Source organism: Pseudophryne corroboree, chromosome 2, assembly GCF_028390025.1.
Source record: "Pseudophryne corroboree isolate aPseCor3 chromosome 2, aPseCor3.hap2, whole genome shotgun sequence".
NCBI classification, from domain to species: Eukaryota; Metazoa; Chordata; class Amphibia; order Anura; family Myobatrachidae; genus Pseudophryne; species Pseudophryne corroboree.
This window is the reverse complement of record NC_086445.1, coordinates 19,620,650-19,639,748: the sequence shown is the minus strand read 5'-3', so window position 1 is coordinate 19,639,748 and position 19,099 is coordinate 19,620,650. Positions and strand designations below refer to the sequence as shown.

General features: G+C 52.5%; 1 protein-coding gene across 2 annotated transcripts in view; it reads right to left on the bottom strand.

The window, feature by feature from the left end:
* INPPL1 (inositol polyphosphate phosphatase like 1) overlaps window positions 1-19,099 on the bottom strand; it is a 112,423-nt gene that overhangs the window by 80,458 nt on the left and 12,866 nt on the right. For both annotated transcript variants that reach the window (XM_063950899.1, XM_063950900.1), the window contains exon 2: window positions 5,671-5,734. In XM_063950899.1, coding sequence (XP_063806969.1) covers window positions 5,671-5,734 — 64 coding nt within the window. The remainder of the gene's footprint in view (window positions 1-5,670; window positions 5,735-19,099) is intronic.

The following is a 19,099-nucleotide window of genomic DNA, read 5'->3' as shown; positions in this document are numbered from 1 at the left end:
AGCGGGAACGGGTGCAGGGAGAGCAGGGGAGCGCTGTGTATAGCGCCGGGGAGCCGTCCGGAAGAGCGGGCGGCGCCATGTATCATCAGCGTGCGGTGTCAGCGCTGGAAGAGCGGCCGGCGTCTGTGAGTGACGTGCGGCCGCTCTGTGCATGTTAGAAAGCGGGTACTTACTGTGGCTCGGGCGGCGCCTGTCCTACCTCGGTGCCGGGTAATCAGCGCTGGGGGAGCGGCCGGCGTCTCTGAGTGACGTGCGGCCGCTCTGAGCTTCCAGCGTAGTTAAGCGGGGCATATCAGCGGCGGCTTCAGCGGCGGCAAACCCCCACACAGCAGGGCGGCAGCGTGAGCTGACCGCCCTGACACCCCACCATTAGGACATGTGCCGCACCTCCTGTACGCTCCGTCCAGCTTGTGACGGGGCTTTCATCCTGGCTGTGACGGGGCTTTCTGTAAGCTCGGTCCAGTGTCAGACTGACTTCCATAGCGGCTGGGCATAGTGCGTATGAGCTCCCCCTGCTGTGCAGCCGGACGGAGCTCCGTATGCGCAGGAGGCATTAACCCCTACATAGCGGGGCGGCAGCCTGCGCTGACCGCCCCGTTTCCCCCAGCCTACCTTTCTGATCATGGCTGACGACTGCCTGTAGTCTTGGCTGTGGCGGGGCTTTTTATGTGTAAGCTCCGTCCAGCTCCAGTCAGCTTCCAGTAATCTATGGCTGCGACGGCTTCTTTGTGCAAGCCCGTCCAGCTTTTCCTGGCTGCTCTTTGTAGAAGCAGTGGGCTGTCTGTGGCTGTGAGGGTGCTCTTCGTGAGGACCGACACGCCATGCTGTCTGTGGCTGTGAGGGTGCTCTTTGTGAGGACCGACACGCCATGCGCTGCCCGTGCAGCGGCACTATCCCGGACCCATGTTTTTCCAGAAACTGGGAAGGGATGTGCTAGGTGTAAAAATAAAAATTAAAAATAAAAATTAAAAATAAAAATCCAAGTGTGGCTATACCACAAGCCGATGTTCGTGCTGTGAGCACCGAAAAAACACTGAGACAGTACACTGAGGTACTCGGGGATATGGAGGGGTGGGAGGGTCCTAAATTTGAATATTCAGTGCCTTTGTTCGGCTCCGCCCGTCCATATCCCAAGAGTACTCCAGTGACCCCTAGTGGATGATAAAGAAACACCCCCATACCATGTGCACCCCCCTATACCATATACACAACTGTACCATGTACACACCCGTACCAAATACACCCCCATACCATGTGCACCCCCCTATACCATATACACAACTGTACCATGTACACATCCGCACCAAGTACACCCCCAAACCATGTACACCCGCTATGCCACGTGCACCCCCCTATACCATATACACAACTGTACCATGTACACACCCGTACCAAATACACCCCCATACCATGTACACCCGCTATGCCATATACACAACTGTACCATGTACACCTCCGTACCAAGTACACCCCCAAACCATGTACACCTCCGTACCAAGTACACCCCCAAACCATGTGCACCCGCTATGCCATATACACAACTGTACCATGTACACACCCGCACCAAATACACCCCCATACCATGTACACCCGCTATGCCATATACACAACTGTACCATGTACACCTCCGTACCAAGTACACCCCCAAACCATGTACACCCGCTATGCCACGTGCACCCCCCTATACCATATACACAACTGTACCATGTACACACCCGCACCAAATACACCCCCATACCATGTACACCACCCTATACCATATACACAACTGTACCATGTACACACCCGCACCAAGCACACCCCCATACCATGCACACCACCCTATACCATATACACAACTGTACCATGTACACACCCGCACCAAGTACACCCCCATACCATGTACACCCCCCTATACCATATACACAACTGAACCATGTACACACCCGCACACCATGTATACACCTGTACTACTCTACACCCCCCATACCACGTACATCATGTATACACCGCTACCATTTACACTAGTGTTCCGCTTCTCACGCCATGCTTCAGGCACGGTTCCTCGCTCCGCTACCACTGGCTCGGCACAGGTTACTATTCCCAATCATAGTGGAAGGTAAAGTATGAAACAGCCGACTACTGACTGACGACCTATAGTCCGGATACCGTCTTTATTACGGTTAGAGAAGCCTATTGTGGTCCAAGTCCCTGAGCGTATAATCGGATAGGACTAGCATAACTAGTACCCAGGTAATCTGATCACAGGACTCACCTGCATGTGCTGTGCATAGACAGGGTGTACACCAGCACAAAGCCTGCCTAGGCCTGACGGGCCAATCAGTGGAAAGGACTGATGTCCCAGGCCAAGAGACACAAGACTGCTGCTGCTGGCATTTACCTGCAGGACCTAGTCAGTGGGATTCCATGTGCAGCAATGCTTGGAGAGAGATAAAGTACCAACCAACCAGCTCCTGACTGTTTGGTTGGTACTTTCTCTCTCTCCAAGCGTTGGTGCATATGCCCCATGGTGAGAACTGGTGACAGTGGGGTCTATTTACTAAACCTTGGATAGAAATAAAGTGAGAGAGATAAAATACCAGCCAGTGACAGCTAGGAGACGATTGGTCGTTTATCTCGCTATACTTTACCTCTCTCCAAGGCTTAGTATATCTGCTCAATAATATGAACTGGAGGCACTACAATGTGGCATAATGTGTACTTGGAGCACTGCAATGCAGCATAATGTGAACTGAGGGCACTACAATGTGGCATAATGTGAACTGAGGGCACTACAATGTGGCATAATGTGTAGTGGGGGCACTACAATGTGGCATAATGTGTAGTGGGGGCACTACATTGTGGCATAATGTGTAGTGGGGGCACTACAATGTGGCATAATGTGTAGTGGGGGCACTACAATGTGGCATAATGTGTAGTGGGGGCACTACAATGTGGCATAATGTGTAGTGGGGCACTACAATGTGGCATAATGTGTAGTGGGGGCACTACAATGTGGCATAATGTGTAGTGGGGGCACTACAATGTGGCATAATGTGTAGTGGGGGCACTGCAATGTGGCATAATGTGTAGTGGGGGCACTACAATGTGGCATAATGTGTAGTGGGGGCACTACAATGTGGCATAATGTGTAGTGGGGGTACTACAATGTGGCATAATGTGTAGTGGGGGCACTACAATGTGGCATAATGTATAGTGGGGGCACTACAATGTGGCATAATGTGTAGTGGGGGCACTACAATGTGGCATAATGTGTAGTGGGGGCACTACAATGTGGCATAATGTGTAGTGGGGGCACTACAATGTGGCATAATGTGAACTGGGGGCACTACAATGTGGCATAATGTGAACTGGGGGCACTACACAGTGGTATAATGTTAACTAGGGCACTATTCTGGGTAATAAAGAAACAACTAACAACCGCTGTGTAGAGAGAGGTGCCTGTAGAAGCATCAGGGACCCTTCCATATACTGTTACCGGGCTCAAATAGTTCTAGCTATGTCCCTGCTACCATCCAATAGTCTCCCTTCTTCTCAGTCCTACAGTCCGATTCCTTTTCCCGTCCTGTCACCACCCCAACCAGCCTCCAGCACCTCTGACTGCTCAGACCCCTCTGCCGCCCTTGTGTCACCAAACCTAACTGCCCGTCCCCCCTATTGTCTCTCCTTACCCCTGGCTAGATCCTCGGGCAATAGTCACCCCATTGTAACTCTACGTCTCCTCTCTGTCATGTCTTATGCCGAGTTACGTCTGAGTATTATGCGGTGTGTTCTATTAGTTACATCCATGCGTTTATTATTCTGTACTCATGTCCCAGATATGTATACGGTCTTACTGTCTCCCTGTAACACCGGTCTGTGCCGTTCCAGCAATGCTATGTACTAACGCTATGGTTAGAGGTTCTGTGCTGCGAGTTAGAATCTGGAACTTTGCAGTGTTTCCACATATAAACCGCGTACGGTGCTGCAAACACTTTGTGTCACATAATATATTACAGATGTGTCCTCATACACACGTAGCCATTCCTGGATTGTCGTAGTCTTCGTCGCTGTACCCAAAGGCAGTTGTGCGTTGGCTGTTTTAAGTCTGCATAGGCGTCAGAGTTGCGCAGAGCATGGCAGTTTGGAGCCGATTGCCTGGTAATTTATCGCCATACACTTTATCTCTCTCCAAGGCTTCGTACTAAGCATTTAGGATGTGCCCTGATATTCAGCCATTTGCTCATCTCCCCAGGTTAGTAAGAGAGGAGCAAATTGGTACCGAACTGTCAAGCAGGGCCCCCGTGCTGTTATTAGGACAAATGATCCCGTGTCCCTCCCAGCTGCTGCGTCCGAGGCACCTGTCTGTGCAGCTGTCCAGCCGTCTAGACTGATGTTCTGGGCCGTTGTGAGAACGTACACAAGGCAGCTGTTCCCGTCCCCTGCGCCCGTCTCCGCACTGTGTATATACAGCATCCGTACACCGCATAGCCATGAATTACTGCTGCACTAGCTTCTCATGTGACGTCATTAGCACCCGCAGCGCGTGACCGGCGCACAGATCAGACGCATGACAGAGCAAGCCATCAGGTGTCCACGTGCTACTGTCATATTAATAGCAATTAGTAAATGGGAAAATTAACTTAATTAAGCTAATTTTAGTTCATTTTCCCACAAGATTTAAAGTAGATTTTTATAAAGGCATAACGGCAGAGATATATGCTGCAGACCGCCAGCAAAGCGCACACCATACGCAGCAAGCCCCGGAAAGCAGAACTCTCCGGAGCGCTATCTATAGATGGCATTGCTTATAGAAGCCTACGGGCAAATTACGCAGAAATCCCCAGCGAGGGATCCGATGGCCGAGCTTGAGCAATAGGGCTCCCGCGTCATAAACCGAGAAGTGCCCATGTTGCGAGGGACAGCGCTTATCGGAAGACCTGACCCGGCGTAAGTAATCATGTAGCGTTAATATACTGTGGTGTGCATGCGATAAGGGGTGGGATGTATAGCACGGTATATGATATATCCCACCCTAATAACGTTCCTGTAACCGCTAATACACTGCAATAGGAGACTGGACGCGTGTTCTCCCTGCGAAACGCCATATACACAGTGCACGGGCACCGGGTGTTCTGCAGACGGCGTCTGTGTGTTCTGACCGCCCTGCTTTCTGGAAAAAGACCGTTCTCTGCTTAGACGTTTCTATACTATGGGCGGAGCCCGGAAGTCATTGCGCTGCCAAACTGCAATGCTAACCACTGTGCCAACGTTCTGGCTCCTCCTCCTCATTTGCATACAGGAGATGCGGAAGTTAGGTGAAAAGGAGGAAATATTAACAGAACACAATACGATAGAGGCTGCATATTCCCAAACACAGACCCCAATGTGCAACCCCGGGTCACTATATGTTATATATGTCAAACACGGATCTGGTTACAGTGAGGCGGCCATATTGTGCGATAATCCAGCCTATCCATTGGCGAGGAAATAATAATGATAATCATATAATGATTACAGTAGTGGTAGCTAATAATGCTTAACATAACTTATAAAAACAAATAGTAGCATTGACAGCAGTAATAATATTCATAGTAATAGTACTATAATAAATAGTAATACTGCTGAATGTAATAATGATAAGAATAAGTAATAACAACGCTATGTACAGTAATAATGGTGAGGGGATACCTGTACGGCCAGGAAGTCGTCCTCATCCGGCAGGATCCGGTAGGTGTGCACGTGCTTCTGGAACCTGACAGAAGGAAAGGATATTACACTTATTACCTGCCCGGTAAATACAGCACAGTACACATGAATGCCCATCTCCGAGGCCTGTGCCGCCGGCAGCCATCTTGTGGGCGGTCTCGGCCCTCACATATTACAGTAAAACTATGTCTGGCAGTCCATGATTCAGTACACGTTACATACACACACGTGACTACGCGTTTCACTACGGAAAGATTTTTTTTTTTTTTAAACCACGTACTTAAGGCAGAGGTTCCCAACGCGGTCCTCTAGCCACCATGACAGCGCAAGTTTTACGTATATCCATTGCTCAGCATAGACGGGTAAATCTAACTGACAGAGGGTGGGATGTACTAAACGGAAAATGCGGTAAACACGGTTTACCGCACTTTCCTAATGTACTATCCCCCGGCCGGCAGGACAGCGTTTTGCTGGCGATACCCCATAGAAGCCTATGGGCTTCTCTCCGCAGCGCTGTGCGAGGGATCCGATCGGATCCCTCACAGCATTCCTCACAGCCGCCCCCGTCACCTAGTGCATGCGCAGACTGACTCCTGGGCCGGATCCCGGAAGTCAGGCAGCCGCTGCGCATCTTATTGGAAGAGCTGTCCTCCGCAATGCTGATCGCATATGTAAGTACATACGCGATCAGTATCGTGGCGATGGGAGGTGATGTCTATTAGTACATCCCGCCCTGAGGTGCTAACTTAGGGGTCTATTCATGAAGCAGTGATAAGAGCGGAGAAGTGAGCCAGTGGGGAAGTTGCCCATGGCAACCAATCAGTGTTGGCGTAACATTTAAAAAGCACATTGTATAAAATGATACGTAGCAGCTGATTGGTTGCCATGGGTAACTTCTCCACTGGCTCACTTCTCCACACTTTTCTCTGCTTCATGAATAAACCCCTAAGTCACCTTTGGCCAACAATGGACATCCTGTAAACCTGGACCGTTAGGGTGCCTTGAGGACGGCGTTTGGGACATGTCACACGTGTCTCTCACTAGTACTTGGTTGTAAGTTGTATAGTCCAACGCTACTTTCTATTTAACTGGAGACCGCAGCACGCCCCCCCTCCCCTCCCTGTCTGCAATATATATTCATGTATGTAGCACACAGCATTCTGTACACTCCCGCTTATCTCATGTAAATAAGGAGCGTCAGCGTGTGATTGCACCTGGGGGAGGGAGGGAGAATAAAGGGTCACCTGCGAGGCACCTGGAATATCCGCTCTACCTGGCCGGGCGTGGCTATTTACCTGAGAGCCAGGTGTGAGTGTCCTGGTTATATCCAGCCCTGAGCTGCACCTGTCGCTCTGCTGATGTTACCAGTACACAGAGACACGAGGGCGCCTCTCTCACCCACAACAAACATATTTTGGGTGGCGTGTGCCAGCGAGCTCGCCCCGGGTGCAGGGGGAGATATTCCTGGCACAGTAGTTGCCATCGGTGTAACCGAGAACGTCTGGAAGCTGCAATAAATGATGTGATGTACTGGCAGCATAAGATCAGCCGAGATAGACGTCATGTATCACGCCTGGCAGCGTGCCCACCCTCAGGGGGGTCTCAGTGATTACAGGGCATCTGAGAGTGACTGGGGGGCAGCACGCTGCCGTACTGTCACTATCACGCCTGGCACCGTGCCCACCGTCAGGGGGGTCTCTGTGATTACAGGGCATCTGAGAGTGACTGGGGTGCAGCACGCTGCCGTACTGTCACTATCACGCCTAGCAGCGCACCCACCCTCAGGGGGGTCTCTGTGATTACAGGGCATCTGAGAGTGACTGGGGGGCAGCACGCTGCCGTACTGTCACTATCACGCCTGGCACCGTGCCCACCCTCAGGGGGGTCTCTGTGATTACAGGGCATCTGAGAGTGACTGGGGTGCAGCACGCTGCCATACTGTCACTATCACGCCTGGCACCGTGCCCACCCTCAGGGGGTCTCTGTGATTACAGGGCATCTGAGAGTGACTGGGGGGCAGCACGCTGCCGTACTGTCACTATCACGCCTGGCACCGTGCCCACCCTCAGGGGGGTCTCAGTGATTACAGGGCATCTGGGAGTGACTGGGGGGCAGCACGCTGCCGTACTGTCACTATCACGCCTGGCAGCGCACCCACCCTCAGGGGGTCTCTGTGATTACAGGGCATCTGAGAGTGACTGGGGTGCAGCACGCTGCCGTACTGTCACTATCACGCCTGGCAGCGCACCCACCCTCAGGGGGTCTCTGTGATTACAGGGCATCTGAGAGTGACTGGGGGGCAGCACGCTGCCATACTGTCACTGTCACGCCTGGCAGCGTCCCCACCCTCAGGGGGGTCTCAGTGATTACAGGGCATCTGAGAGTGACTGGGGGGCAGCACGCTGCCATACTGTCACTATCACGCCTGGCAGCGTGCCCACCCTCAGGGGGGTCTCAGTGATTACAGGGCATCTGAGAGTGACTGGGGGGCAGCACGCTGCCATACTGTCACTGTCACGCCTGGCAGCGTGCCCACCCTCAGGGGGGTCTCTGATTACAGGGCATCTGAGAGTGACTGGGGTGCAGCACGCTGCCATACTGTCACTATCACGCCTGGCACTGTACCCATCCTCAGGGGGGTCTCAGTGATTACAGGGCATCTGAGAGTGACTGGGGGCCAGCACGCTGCCATACTGTCACTGTCACGCCTGGCACCGTGCCCACCCTCAGGGGGTCTCTGTGATTACAGGGCATCTGAGAGTGACTGGGGGGCAGCACGCTGCCGTACTGTCACTATCACGCCTGGCACCGTGCCCACCCTCAGGGGGGTCTCAGTGATTACAGGGCATCTGGGAGTGACTGGGGGGCAGCACGCTGCCGTACTGTCACTATCACGCCTGGCAGCGCACCCACCCTCAGGGGGTCTCTGTGATTACAGGGCATCTGAGAGTGACTGGGGGGCAGCACGCTGCCATACTGTCACTGTCACGCCTGGCAGCGTGCCCACCCTCAGGGGGGTCTCAGTGATTACAGAGCATCTGAGAGTGACTGGGGGGCAGCACGCTGCCATACTGTCACTATCACGCCTGGCAGCGTGCCCACCCTCAGGGGGGTCTCAGTGATTACAGGGCATCTGAGAGTGACTGGGGGGCAGCACGCTGCCGTACTGTCACTATCACGCCTGGCACCGTGCCCACCCTCAGGGGGGTCTCAGTGATTACAGGGCATCTGAGAGTGACTGGGGGGCAGCACGCTGCCATACTGTCACTATCACGCCTGACAACGCACCCACCCTCAGGGGGGTCTCAGTGATTACAGGGCATCTGAGAGTGACTGGGGGGCAGCACGCTGCCGTACTGTCACTATCACGCCTGGCACCGTGCCCACCCTCAGGGGGGTCTCAGTGATTACAGGGCATCTGAGAGTGACTGGGGGGCAGCATGCTGCCGTACTGTCACTATCACGCCTGGCACCGTGCCCACCCTCAGGGGGGTCTCAGTGATTACAGGGCATCTGAGAGTGACTGGGGTGCAGCACGCTGCCGTACTGTCACTATCACGCCTGGCACCGTGCCCACCCTCAGGGGGGTCTCAGTGATTACAGGGCATCTGAGAGTGACTGGGGGGCAGCACGCTGCCGTACTGTCACTATCACGCCTGGCACCGTGCCCACCCTCAGGGGGTCTCAGTGATTACAGAGCATCTGAGAGTCACCAGGGTGCAGCACGCTGCCGTACTGTCACTATCACGCCTGGCAGCGCACCCACCCTCAGGGGGGTCTCTGTGATTACAGGGCATCTGAGAGTGACTGGGGGGCAGCACGCTGCCGTACTGTCACTATCACGCCTGGCAGCGCACCCACCCTCAGGGGGGTCTCAGTGATTACAGGGCATCTGAGAGTGACTGGGGGGCAGCACGCTGCCATACTGTCACTATCACGCCTGGCACCGTGCCCACCCTCAGGGGGTCTCTGTGATTACAGGGCATCTGAGAGTGACTGGGGTGCAGCACGCTGCCATACTGTCACTATCACGCCTGGCAGCGCACCCACCCTCAGGGGGGTCTCAGTGATTACAGGGCATCTGAGAGTGACTGGGGGGCAGCACGCTGCCGTACTGTCACTATCACGCCTGGCACCGTGCCCACCCTCAGGGGGGTCTCAGTGATTACAGGGCATCTGAGAGTGACTGGGGTGCAGCACGCTGCCGTACTGTCACTATCACGCCTGGCACCGTGCCCACCCTCAGGGGGGTCTCAGTGATTACAGGGCATCTGAGAGTGACTGGGGGGCAGCACGCTGCCGTACTGTCACTATCACGCCTGGCACCGTGCCCACCCTCAGGGGGTCTCAGTGATTACAGAGCATCTGAGAGTCACCAGGGTGCAGCACGCTGCCGTACTGTCACTATCACGCCTGGCAGCGCACCCACCCTCAGGGGGGTCTCTGTGATTACAGGGCATCCGAGAGTGACTGGGGGGCAGCACGCTGCCGTACTGTCACTATCACGCCTGGCAGCGCACCCACCCTCAGGGGGGTCTCTGTGATTACAGGGCATCTGAGAGTGACTGGGGGGCAGCACGCTGCCGTACGGTCACTATCACGCCTGGCACCGTGCCCACCCTCAGGGGGGTCTCAGTGATTACAGGGCATCTGAGAGTGACTGGGGGGCAGCACGCTGCCATACTGTCACTATCACGCCTGGCACCGTGCCCACCCTCAGGGGGTCTCTGTGATTACAGGGCATCTGAGAGTGACTGGGGTGCAGCACGCTGCCATACTGTCACTATCACGCCTGGCAGCGCACCCACCCTCAGGGGGGTCTCAGTGATTACAGGGCATCTGAGAGTGACTGGGGGGCAGCACGCTGCCGTACTGTCACTATCACGCCTGGCACCGTGCCCACCCTCAGGGGGGTCTCAGTGATTACAGGGCATCTGAGAGTGACTGGGGGGCAGCACGCTGCCATACTGTCACTATCACGCCTGGCACCGTGCCCACCCTCAGGGGGTCTCAGTGATTACAGGGCATCTGAGAGTGACTGGGGTGCAGCACGCTGCCGTACTGTCACTATCACGCCTGGCACCGTGCCCACCCTCAGGGGGGTCTCAGTGATTACAGGGCATCTGAGAGTGACTGGGGTGCAGCACGCTGCCGTACTGTCACTATCACGCCTGGCACCGTGCCCACCCTAAGGGGGGTCTCTGTGATTACAGGGCATCTGAGAGTGACTGGGGGGCAGCACGCTGCCATACTATCACGCCTGGCACCGTGCCCACCCTCAGGGGGGTCTCAGTGATTACAGGGCATCTGAGAGTCACCAGGGTGCAGCGCGCTGTTGGCGTGGCTACAGTAAAATGTTGGCATGGTTTGGGCACATCTGGGACTGATTCTGTTCCCGGCTCGTGGTCCTGGGGTGCAGCTACTGGTACACACGAGCCTCTGGGCACCTACATACATTTATCTGCAAACAGAACTTCAAACAATTCATTTCTCAGTTTATATATCGACAATGACAGAATGTCAACACTGAATGTCGGCAGACGATTTTGGGCTAAGGTTAGTGATACTTGCCTCGCCAACGCAAAACTGCATGCTCGACATGCCGGCTGTCAAGATTATATCACTGTTGACTTTTGTCGACATCACGTTTATGTTGACAACATTGTAAATGTCGACACCCTCAATATTGCCATTTTGTTCCACACCCATTTCTCCGAGCTTCACCCGCCGGGATGTAACCTGTGACACCGTCCTGTGCGCCCCACCTGCAGACAGGAGGCCTCATCTAGAGTCACATCCAACGGGAAGACGCAATTTCACACCTCGGCAACACCATGTTGCGCTGCGGGGGCGGAACGCCATATGTGTATAGCGGGGATGGAACATGTCAGAGCCCAACGCTAGATGCCAGCTGCCCAGTGTCTGTGCCATACGTTATTATGATTTATTTATATAGCGCCCGCACACACACCGCTACAGAGAATATTCAGAGTATGCATTGGGAGTGTGTATGTATATATGGGGGGAGGAGTAGTAATACCTGGAGCAAAACAAAAACATACAAACTCAACACATACTCGGGAATCAAACTCCTGACCTCACTGCAGTTAGACGCAATGCTAACCACTACGGCACTGTGCTGCCCCCTACGTGTAATAATAGCCAGTATTTTCTTTGGCAAATGTATTTAGAACAACAATACTGCCACCAACCCTCCCCCACGCCAACATAGGAGCGTCTTCTGTCTAGGTGCGAGACTGCGGCCTGGATTTGCTCCTAGATCTAGGCCCAGAATGTTTCACCCTTGCCAGGGCTCCTCAGTGCAATACAATCCGCACGTGATTCCCTTAGGAATAACACTGGGATAGTGTTCCGTTCTGTATACTGTCCCTGTCTATCACTGAGGCGGAACGGAATTGGTATTTGTAGATCATAAAGCACAAGACAGGCCCAGCCGTGTGGTAAACTCTGCCCAGTACCGCAATATACTACACAACACAGAGGCCAGGCAGCCATGTTCCGTCATCTACCCACAATTCCCAGGTGCAGAACTATCCCAGTATCCTTTGGGTTTATGCAGAATTACTTCTACGGCTGGGGGCAGGTGAAAGATGGGTTACTATGCATTATATAGGGGATACTATGTTACAGCATCTGCTCTCACGGCCTGTGTAACCCCCTGTAACACAAGTGTCTGAGTGTGAAATCCGCATTAACACTTGTTAGCGCAGTGGTGAGTGGAAACATCTGCAGATACAGAGGGCCAGGCCGGCCAGTCAGTATCACATAACAGGCCTTACACAAACGGGTACTCCACTGGCACTGCACGCTGACACTCAGTGACTGAGACAAATAATGCTCCTGAAGTGACATCCTTTACCAGTGTGGAGGGGGATGTGCACAGCTGCTTATTCCATCATAGCTATTAGTAATGGTCTTGCAGTCTCCTAGGTAACAGGTGTGCTGCATCAATAGGAGGATTCAAGAAATGCAGCACACGGCATCAGTGCATGCTTAAAGGTGACTGAGTGACTGTGGCAGCTGCCTGCTATTGTCCAAGGACTGTGGGATGGGATGCTATGAAGAAGGCAGGAGATACTCCATCACACTCTCAGACAAAGCTGCAATAAAATAGTCAGGGCAGGGATAAAAATATATAGCAAGTTTCTGACAGGAAAATGTTGACATTTGCCATCAGTGGGCTGTACAGGACTGTGGTGCGTGCGTTCCCCCCCCCCCCCCCTTCCCCCCTCTGTTAAATGAAGTTACTACAGCAGGCATTCCCAACCACGGTCCTCAAGGCACACCAACAGTGCAGGTATTAGTTATATCCAGGCTGCAGCACAGATGATTAAATCAAAATAACTGAGCAACTAATTAATTCACCTGTGTTCAAGCCTGGATATCACTAAAACCTGCACTGTTAGTGTGCCTTGAGGACCGTGGTTGGGAATGCTTGTACTACAGGTTAAGTCTCCCTTATCCAAAATGCTTGGGACCAGAGGTATTTTGGATATGGGATTTTTCCGTATTTTGGAATAATTGCATACCATAATGAGATATCATGGTGTTGGGACCTAAATCTAAGCACAGAATGCATTTATGTTACATATACACCTTATACACACAGCCTGAAGGTCATTGTAGCCAATATCTTTTGTAACTTTGTGCATTAAACAAAGTGTGTCTACATTCACACAATTCATTTATGTTTCAAATACACCTTATACACACAGCCTGAAGGTCATTTAATACAATATTTTTAATAACTTTGTGTATTAAACAAAGTTTGTATACATTGAGCCATCAAAAAACAAAGGTTTCACTGTCTCACTCTCACTAAAAAAAAGTCCGTATTTCGGAATATTCCGTATTTCGGAATATTTGGATATGGGATACTCAACCTGTATAACAAAACCAGCTGCCCTGGCTGTATTACTTACAGAGCTAAGAATGCTAGGCCCTGTGTCATCACTGGCACCCCCTCATTACCAGACACGTGAGGCTGCGGGAAATGATATGTGACCCATTCCTCCAGCGGCCGGATGACACTGCACATTGCTGCACATGTTTATCAAGGAGAGTATAAAAATATGCACGTCCAATCCATTGGATCTATCCTGTTCCACTGTCCATAGGTCAAACGTGTAGGATTGCTGCATAAATCTACCCATAATGCCTAGCTACTGGGGTTGTGGGGAAATGGCTTTCATTTCTCTCTGTCCCACTCCTAGGATGGGACTGCTGCCATTTTAGATCTGCCACCTATGTAAGTCCCTCTCTGATCTACAGCTCCTGGCAGACACGTTACGGAGGGGAACAACTGATCTTTACAATTGTCACCCCACATATACAAAGCAAATAAAACCACTACTGGGCACTGTGGCAGGGACAGCATGGTCCCAAATGAGGTGAATGTGGAATGGAAGGCTTTTTTGCAGGATTGGAGCAGCAGCAACAGGTATGATGGAATCCAGTCCGGGTTTTGGTCGAGTCTGTTGTAACTAAGCCACAGCTGGGCTAATTACTACAACTTGTCTGCTACCTTTAAAAGTGTGTTTGTGCAGTAGGTCATTGCTCCTGATGCCAGCATGTGGCCAGGCGATAGGGCAGGGGTCTGGGGTTACATTAGGAGCCATTTAAAAATTTGTACTAATAGTGTTTATTAGAACTTGGAATGTTGTGCTGCTGTTTAAAGACTGCCTGTAAAACCTGACCTGCAAAACATGTACCGTGTAACCAGCCTGAGGTGGCCTGTACTCCGTCTATGTGGTTCTGTCACAGCGCTAATATACAAGCTGTCTATTGTATACATTAAACACTTGAAGAGCTAACATGTCACTAATATAGTACGTCCACTATGCCATCAGTCCACCCCTCCTGTGCAGCAGGTCGCCATGTCAGGAGGGAGGGATTTTCTGACAGATGTAGATTGGTAGATTCACACAACATAGGTGCAGAGCCAGTGACGTCACAGCTGCTCAACCCACTGCATCCTCAGATCTGATTCCAACAAAGTGCCCCCCACCCCAACTGTTTGCCAAGCGCATACCAAGGGGCCCACACATCTTCTGCAGATTGGCAACAGTCCTGTGAAAAAGTATGCATCTATCTCCATTTGAAGGGGGTGGGGTGGCAGGGGAGTGTCCAGGCGTCGCAAATGTGTTTACCGACGGCGGGTCACAGTGAGAATTTGGACACAGAGAGGCTGACGATCAGTGTGGGAGGTAACGTGTGTGTGTGGGGGGGGGGCTCACTAGTCAAACGCTGGCACGTTGGGAGATTTCCGTAGGCGTGTGGCAGCAAGTGACTGCGTTGTTGTACATAACTGCACCATCCCCGGCGGCTTAGTCCCAATGGTGCAACCAATAGTTGTATCGGCTGCAGCCTCAGCATACATTCGCAGTAGTGCTGTGTAGAAAGATGCGTCGCGTCTGTCTCTGTATCAGGGCCCTGAGTGTTACCCTAAAAACACAAAGTGTCTTCTCAACGTACAAAAGTTTCTGTTTTTGTTGTTTCTACTGATCCTTAAAAAGGGAACAGAGACTTTTTTACTTTACGTAAATACTTATTTTAGTCATTTACCCTGCTCTGTCCATGGAACGACACAATGAGGGGTCTAGAGCTACAACCCCCTGTACAGCGGTGACGTCTCTCCGCGAGTGCGTCCTGCTCCGTGTCCATACCACAGACACGCAGAGCGAAGTGCGGAGCGTTCCGTGCTTGTCTAGGGCTCTGGATAGATGCCAGATACCTCTGCCAGTGTGCTACCCACATACAAGGCTGGGGGAAGGCCTACAGTCTACAGACACGGAATATGTGGCTGCTCGGACTGGGATTCTGGGGCGGTGTCGACAGTCTAGTCCATTTGCGCACACGCTTGTGATTAATAGGTGACACGTACGATGGGCCCCTAGATACCGCTCGCCCGGCAAGGGGCTGGTTACAGAGAGACACAGAATGTGACGGCAGATCAGACCCACTTGGCCCATCTAGTCTGCCCCTTTAGAACCATATTGTTACCTCAAACCCTCAGAGCCCCAGCGCGCGCCAATGACCAGGAATCATATAAACTTCTTCAATAACGCATTGCAGTGACTGAACATTCATTCATCCATGAAATTCCCCTGCAATGATGAATGGAGGTTCAGTCACAGCCCCCGGGACCGCGCCATTGTGTCATCACTGAGATTAAGAAACTCTGTGAAAGTTGGAGAATATTCTTATCCAGATTCCTCAGTAACCGGCCCGAGGGCGACAGACAAGTCGGCTCCTGTGTCAGCGATACACAGATGGACGGCTCGCACACCTGTCCTTCCCCGGGGATCCCCGGAGTGTGTGCATATGGAAATCATCTCAGAGTCCTAAGTCCTCGACTCTCCATTATGTAAATAGATCTGTAGGAAGGAACACAGCAGAGATACACACGGCCACACTCCTCCCACCTCTGTGCCGGCCCTGACGGTAAACCATCACAATACGGGCGCAATGTGGCTTTAAGGCATGCACAGTACAAACAACATCAGACAACTGCGCAAACATCGCCACTGCGTCCACCTGAACGTCAGGCCCTCAGGAGTCTCTTCATGAAGCAGTGAAAAGTGTGGAGAAGTGAGCCAGTGGAGAAGTTGCCTGTGGCAACCAATCAGCTGCTATGTATCATTTTATAGAATGCACTTTATAAAGTTACCTCAACACTGATCGGTTGCCATGGGCAACTTCTTCACTGGCTCACTTCTCCACACTATTCACTACTTCATGAAGAGACAGACCCCTTAATCAGAAAATAAATTATAGGGCAGATGTATTAACCTGGAGACGACATAAGGAAGTGAATAACCAGTGATAAGTGCAAGGGGATAAACGCACCAGCCAATCAGCTCCAATATGTAAATGAACGGTTATGAGCTGATTGGCTGGTGCGTTTATCACCGTGCACTTATCACTGGTTTATCACTTCTTTATACCTTCTCAAGGTTAATACATCTGCCCCTATGTCGGATCTATTCCTATGAGATCATATTGCACAACGCTTGCCGACGCTAATAGCGTTATACGCAGCCTATCGTTAATGTCTTTCGCACCCTTTCTAGTCTACTGCTAATCATTACCACACAGGAGGCGGCGGAAGTGACGTTAAACACAGTCTATATAATATATACCAGTGTAAGCCTGTATCACGGATACACAATGTGCGTGGTCACACATGCAGTGGTCTTGGCCTATATATCGAGGGCACACGGTCAATGTATAAAACTGCGACAAGCAGCGCCACTTAGCATATGATGTGCAGGATACACACGGGGGGCCACTGAAGCACAGGGTCGGACCTGGCCATAGCGACCTAGGACCTTTGATTAGGACGACCCAGCTCCAAAGGAGACATCTAGCGGTGGGTAGAGCTTCCGGGCTCTGCATCCAGGGGCCGAATTAATGGAGGGCCGGTTGCCCTGGGGGGCTCTGCACGACGAGGTAACCCACACAGGGTCCAAATGCCTGCTCGCGCAGTGCAATGTGACATCTGCCACACTTCCGGGGGCCGAGAGCTGCTCTGCTTGCATCAAACAGGAGCAGAATGATCAGATTGTTGGAGTCAGACACACCAGGTTCATAGGTGAGGAGTAGTAGAAGCAGGGGGGGGGGGGGGGGTCACCCACGCTGCGTGGCACAACGGAAGGGGGCCACAGGGTGCGGCCTAAGAGAGACGTTAGTGGCAGGCGCACCGATACACCACTGGCTCCTAACGAATGGAATGGCTGGAAGACTTATGACCGGCTGCCCCTGGGTTCACAAAAGGGACCATCGCCCGATCTGCGGCCTGACACAGATTACAGGAGTAGACTGATCAGGATCCAGAATAGACACAGGGCAATTGTTACGTGGCTATAAATAACACACAAAGCAACTGACGCGCAGGACGAGGGGTAACCAGACGCTCTCCGTCTCTCTCAGTAACGTCGCCTGCTGCCTCCAGCTGCCCCAAACTATTCAGGCAGCCGGCTGAGCGTCCCTGATCTGGGGATTAAGCCTGGGGATAGGGAGAGGAGGCGCAGGAGGCTCGCAGAGGCCGCAGAGTCCCACCAGCACGCAGCGATCCCTTCTCCAGACGCCGTTTAGGGTATTTATAGGGAACTGATACCTGTTCATAGAAAGGTTTAACCACTTCCCAGAACCACTTCTGCTGATCCGCTCACTGGAGACCACACGGAGCGGAATACAGGGACCTCGCTGCTGCTGCAGCACCTCTTACTGCTACAGATCACAAGAGATCTAGGGGGCTATTCATGAAGCAGTGATAAGAGTGGACAAGTGAGCCTGTGGAGAAGTTGTCCATGGCAACCAATCAGCTGCTCCGTACAATTGTATAGTATGCAAATTATACATGTTACTTCAATGCTGATTGGTTGCCATGGGCAACTTCTCCCCACTTTTCACCGCTTCATGAACAGACCCCCTGGAGAGAAACCATACACACAAACATAGGGGGCTAAAAGAACCAGCCTGCAGTTTCCAGAGAACGGGCGCAAAACAGAAGACGTCCAGGCAGCGGCAGTCCTGGGGGTGACAACGCCCTGATAATGGGTGTCAGAGGAGAACGGGCAGACTGGTTCACGCTGACAGGACGATGATAACCGCGTGTTACACCCGTTCTACGCAGTAGAGCATCTCTGTGTGCCAGGCAAGGAGGAACCTTGAGGTGACAGCAGAGGACCACACCAGCCTCCAATCCTGCCGGCTAAGAACAGGATCTGAGGCTACAGCGGGCACAGGGTCACCAGCACTGGGCGTGGTATTTAGAAGCTGATTGGCTGGTACTTTATATCTCTCCAAGGCTTATGCCCCCAAGTCATACAGCACAGGTCATGTGACTCTGAGGGACGTTTCCAGCACCATGTTGTACCCACGCTACAGAGATACCCGGCTGTTCTGGGGGTGAAGGGGTAGCCCTACCCAGTGCTAGACAAGTGACGCCAAGTGTGTGCGAGGTACAAGAGAGAAAGTGAATGCGCGAGTAAGAGGGCGTGCACGAGAGCGCGAGAGAGGGCACTAACAGCAGGGTACCGTCAGCCAGAGGCTGGGGGACTCGTTACCCCACCACCCACAGGTATAATTACAGCCCTAAGGGTTAGCTGTTTCGCAGTCGGGTGTAGTATGATTCGCCGGCGCTTGGGAACCCGGCGCCAGTATGGGATCCCGACCGCCGGAATGCCGGCAGTGGGGCGAGCGCAAAAGAGCCCCTTGCGGGCATGGTGGCGCTATTTATTCTCCCTCCAAGGAGTAAAAAGTAAAAAAGTAACTGACCCCGATGCTGCCCGACCTACAACAGGAAACGTGCAGGAACGGTCTCTGGCTACTGCACCCTCACAAGTAGATAGGTTACAAGCACGTTTACCACATTTACTTATTAACC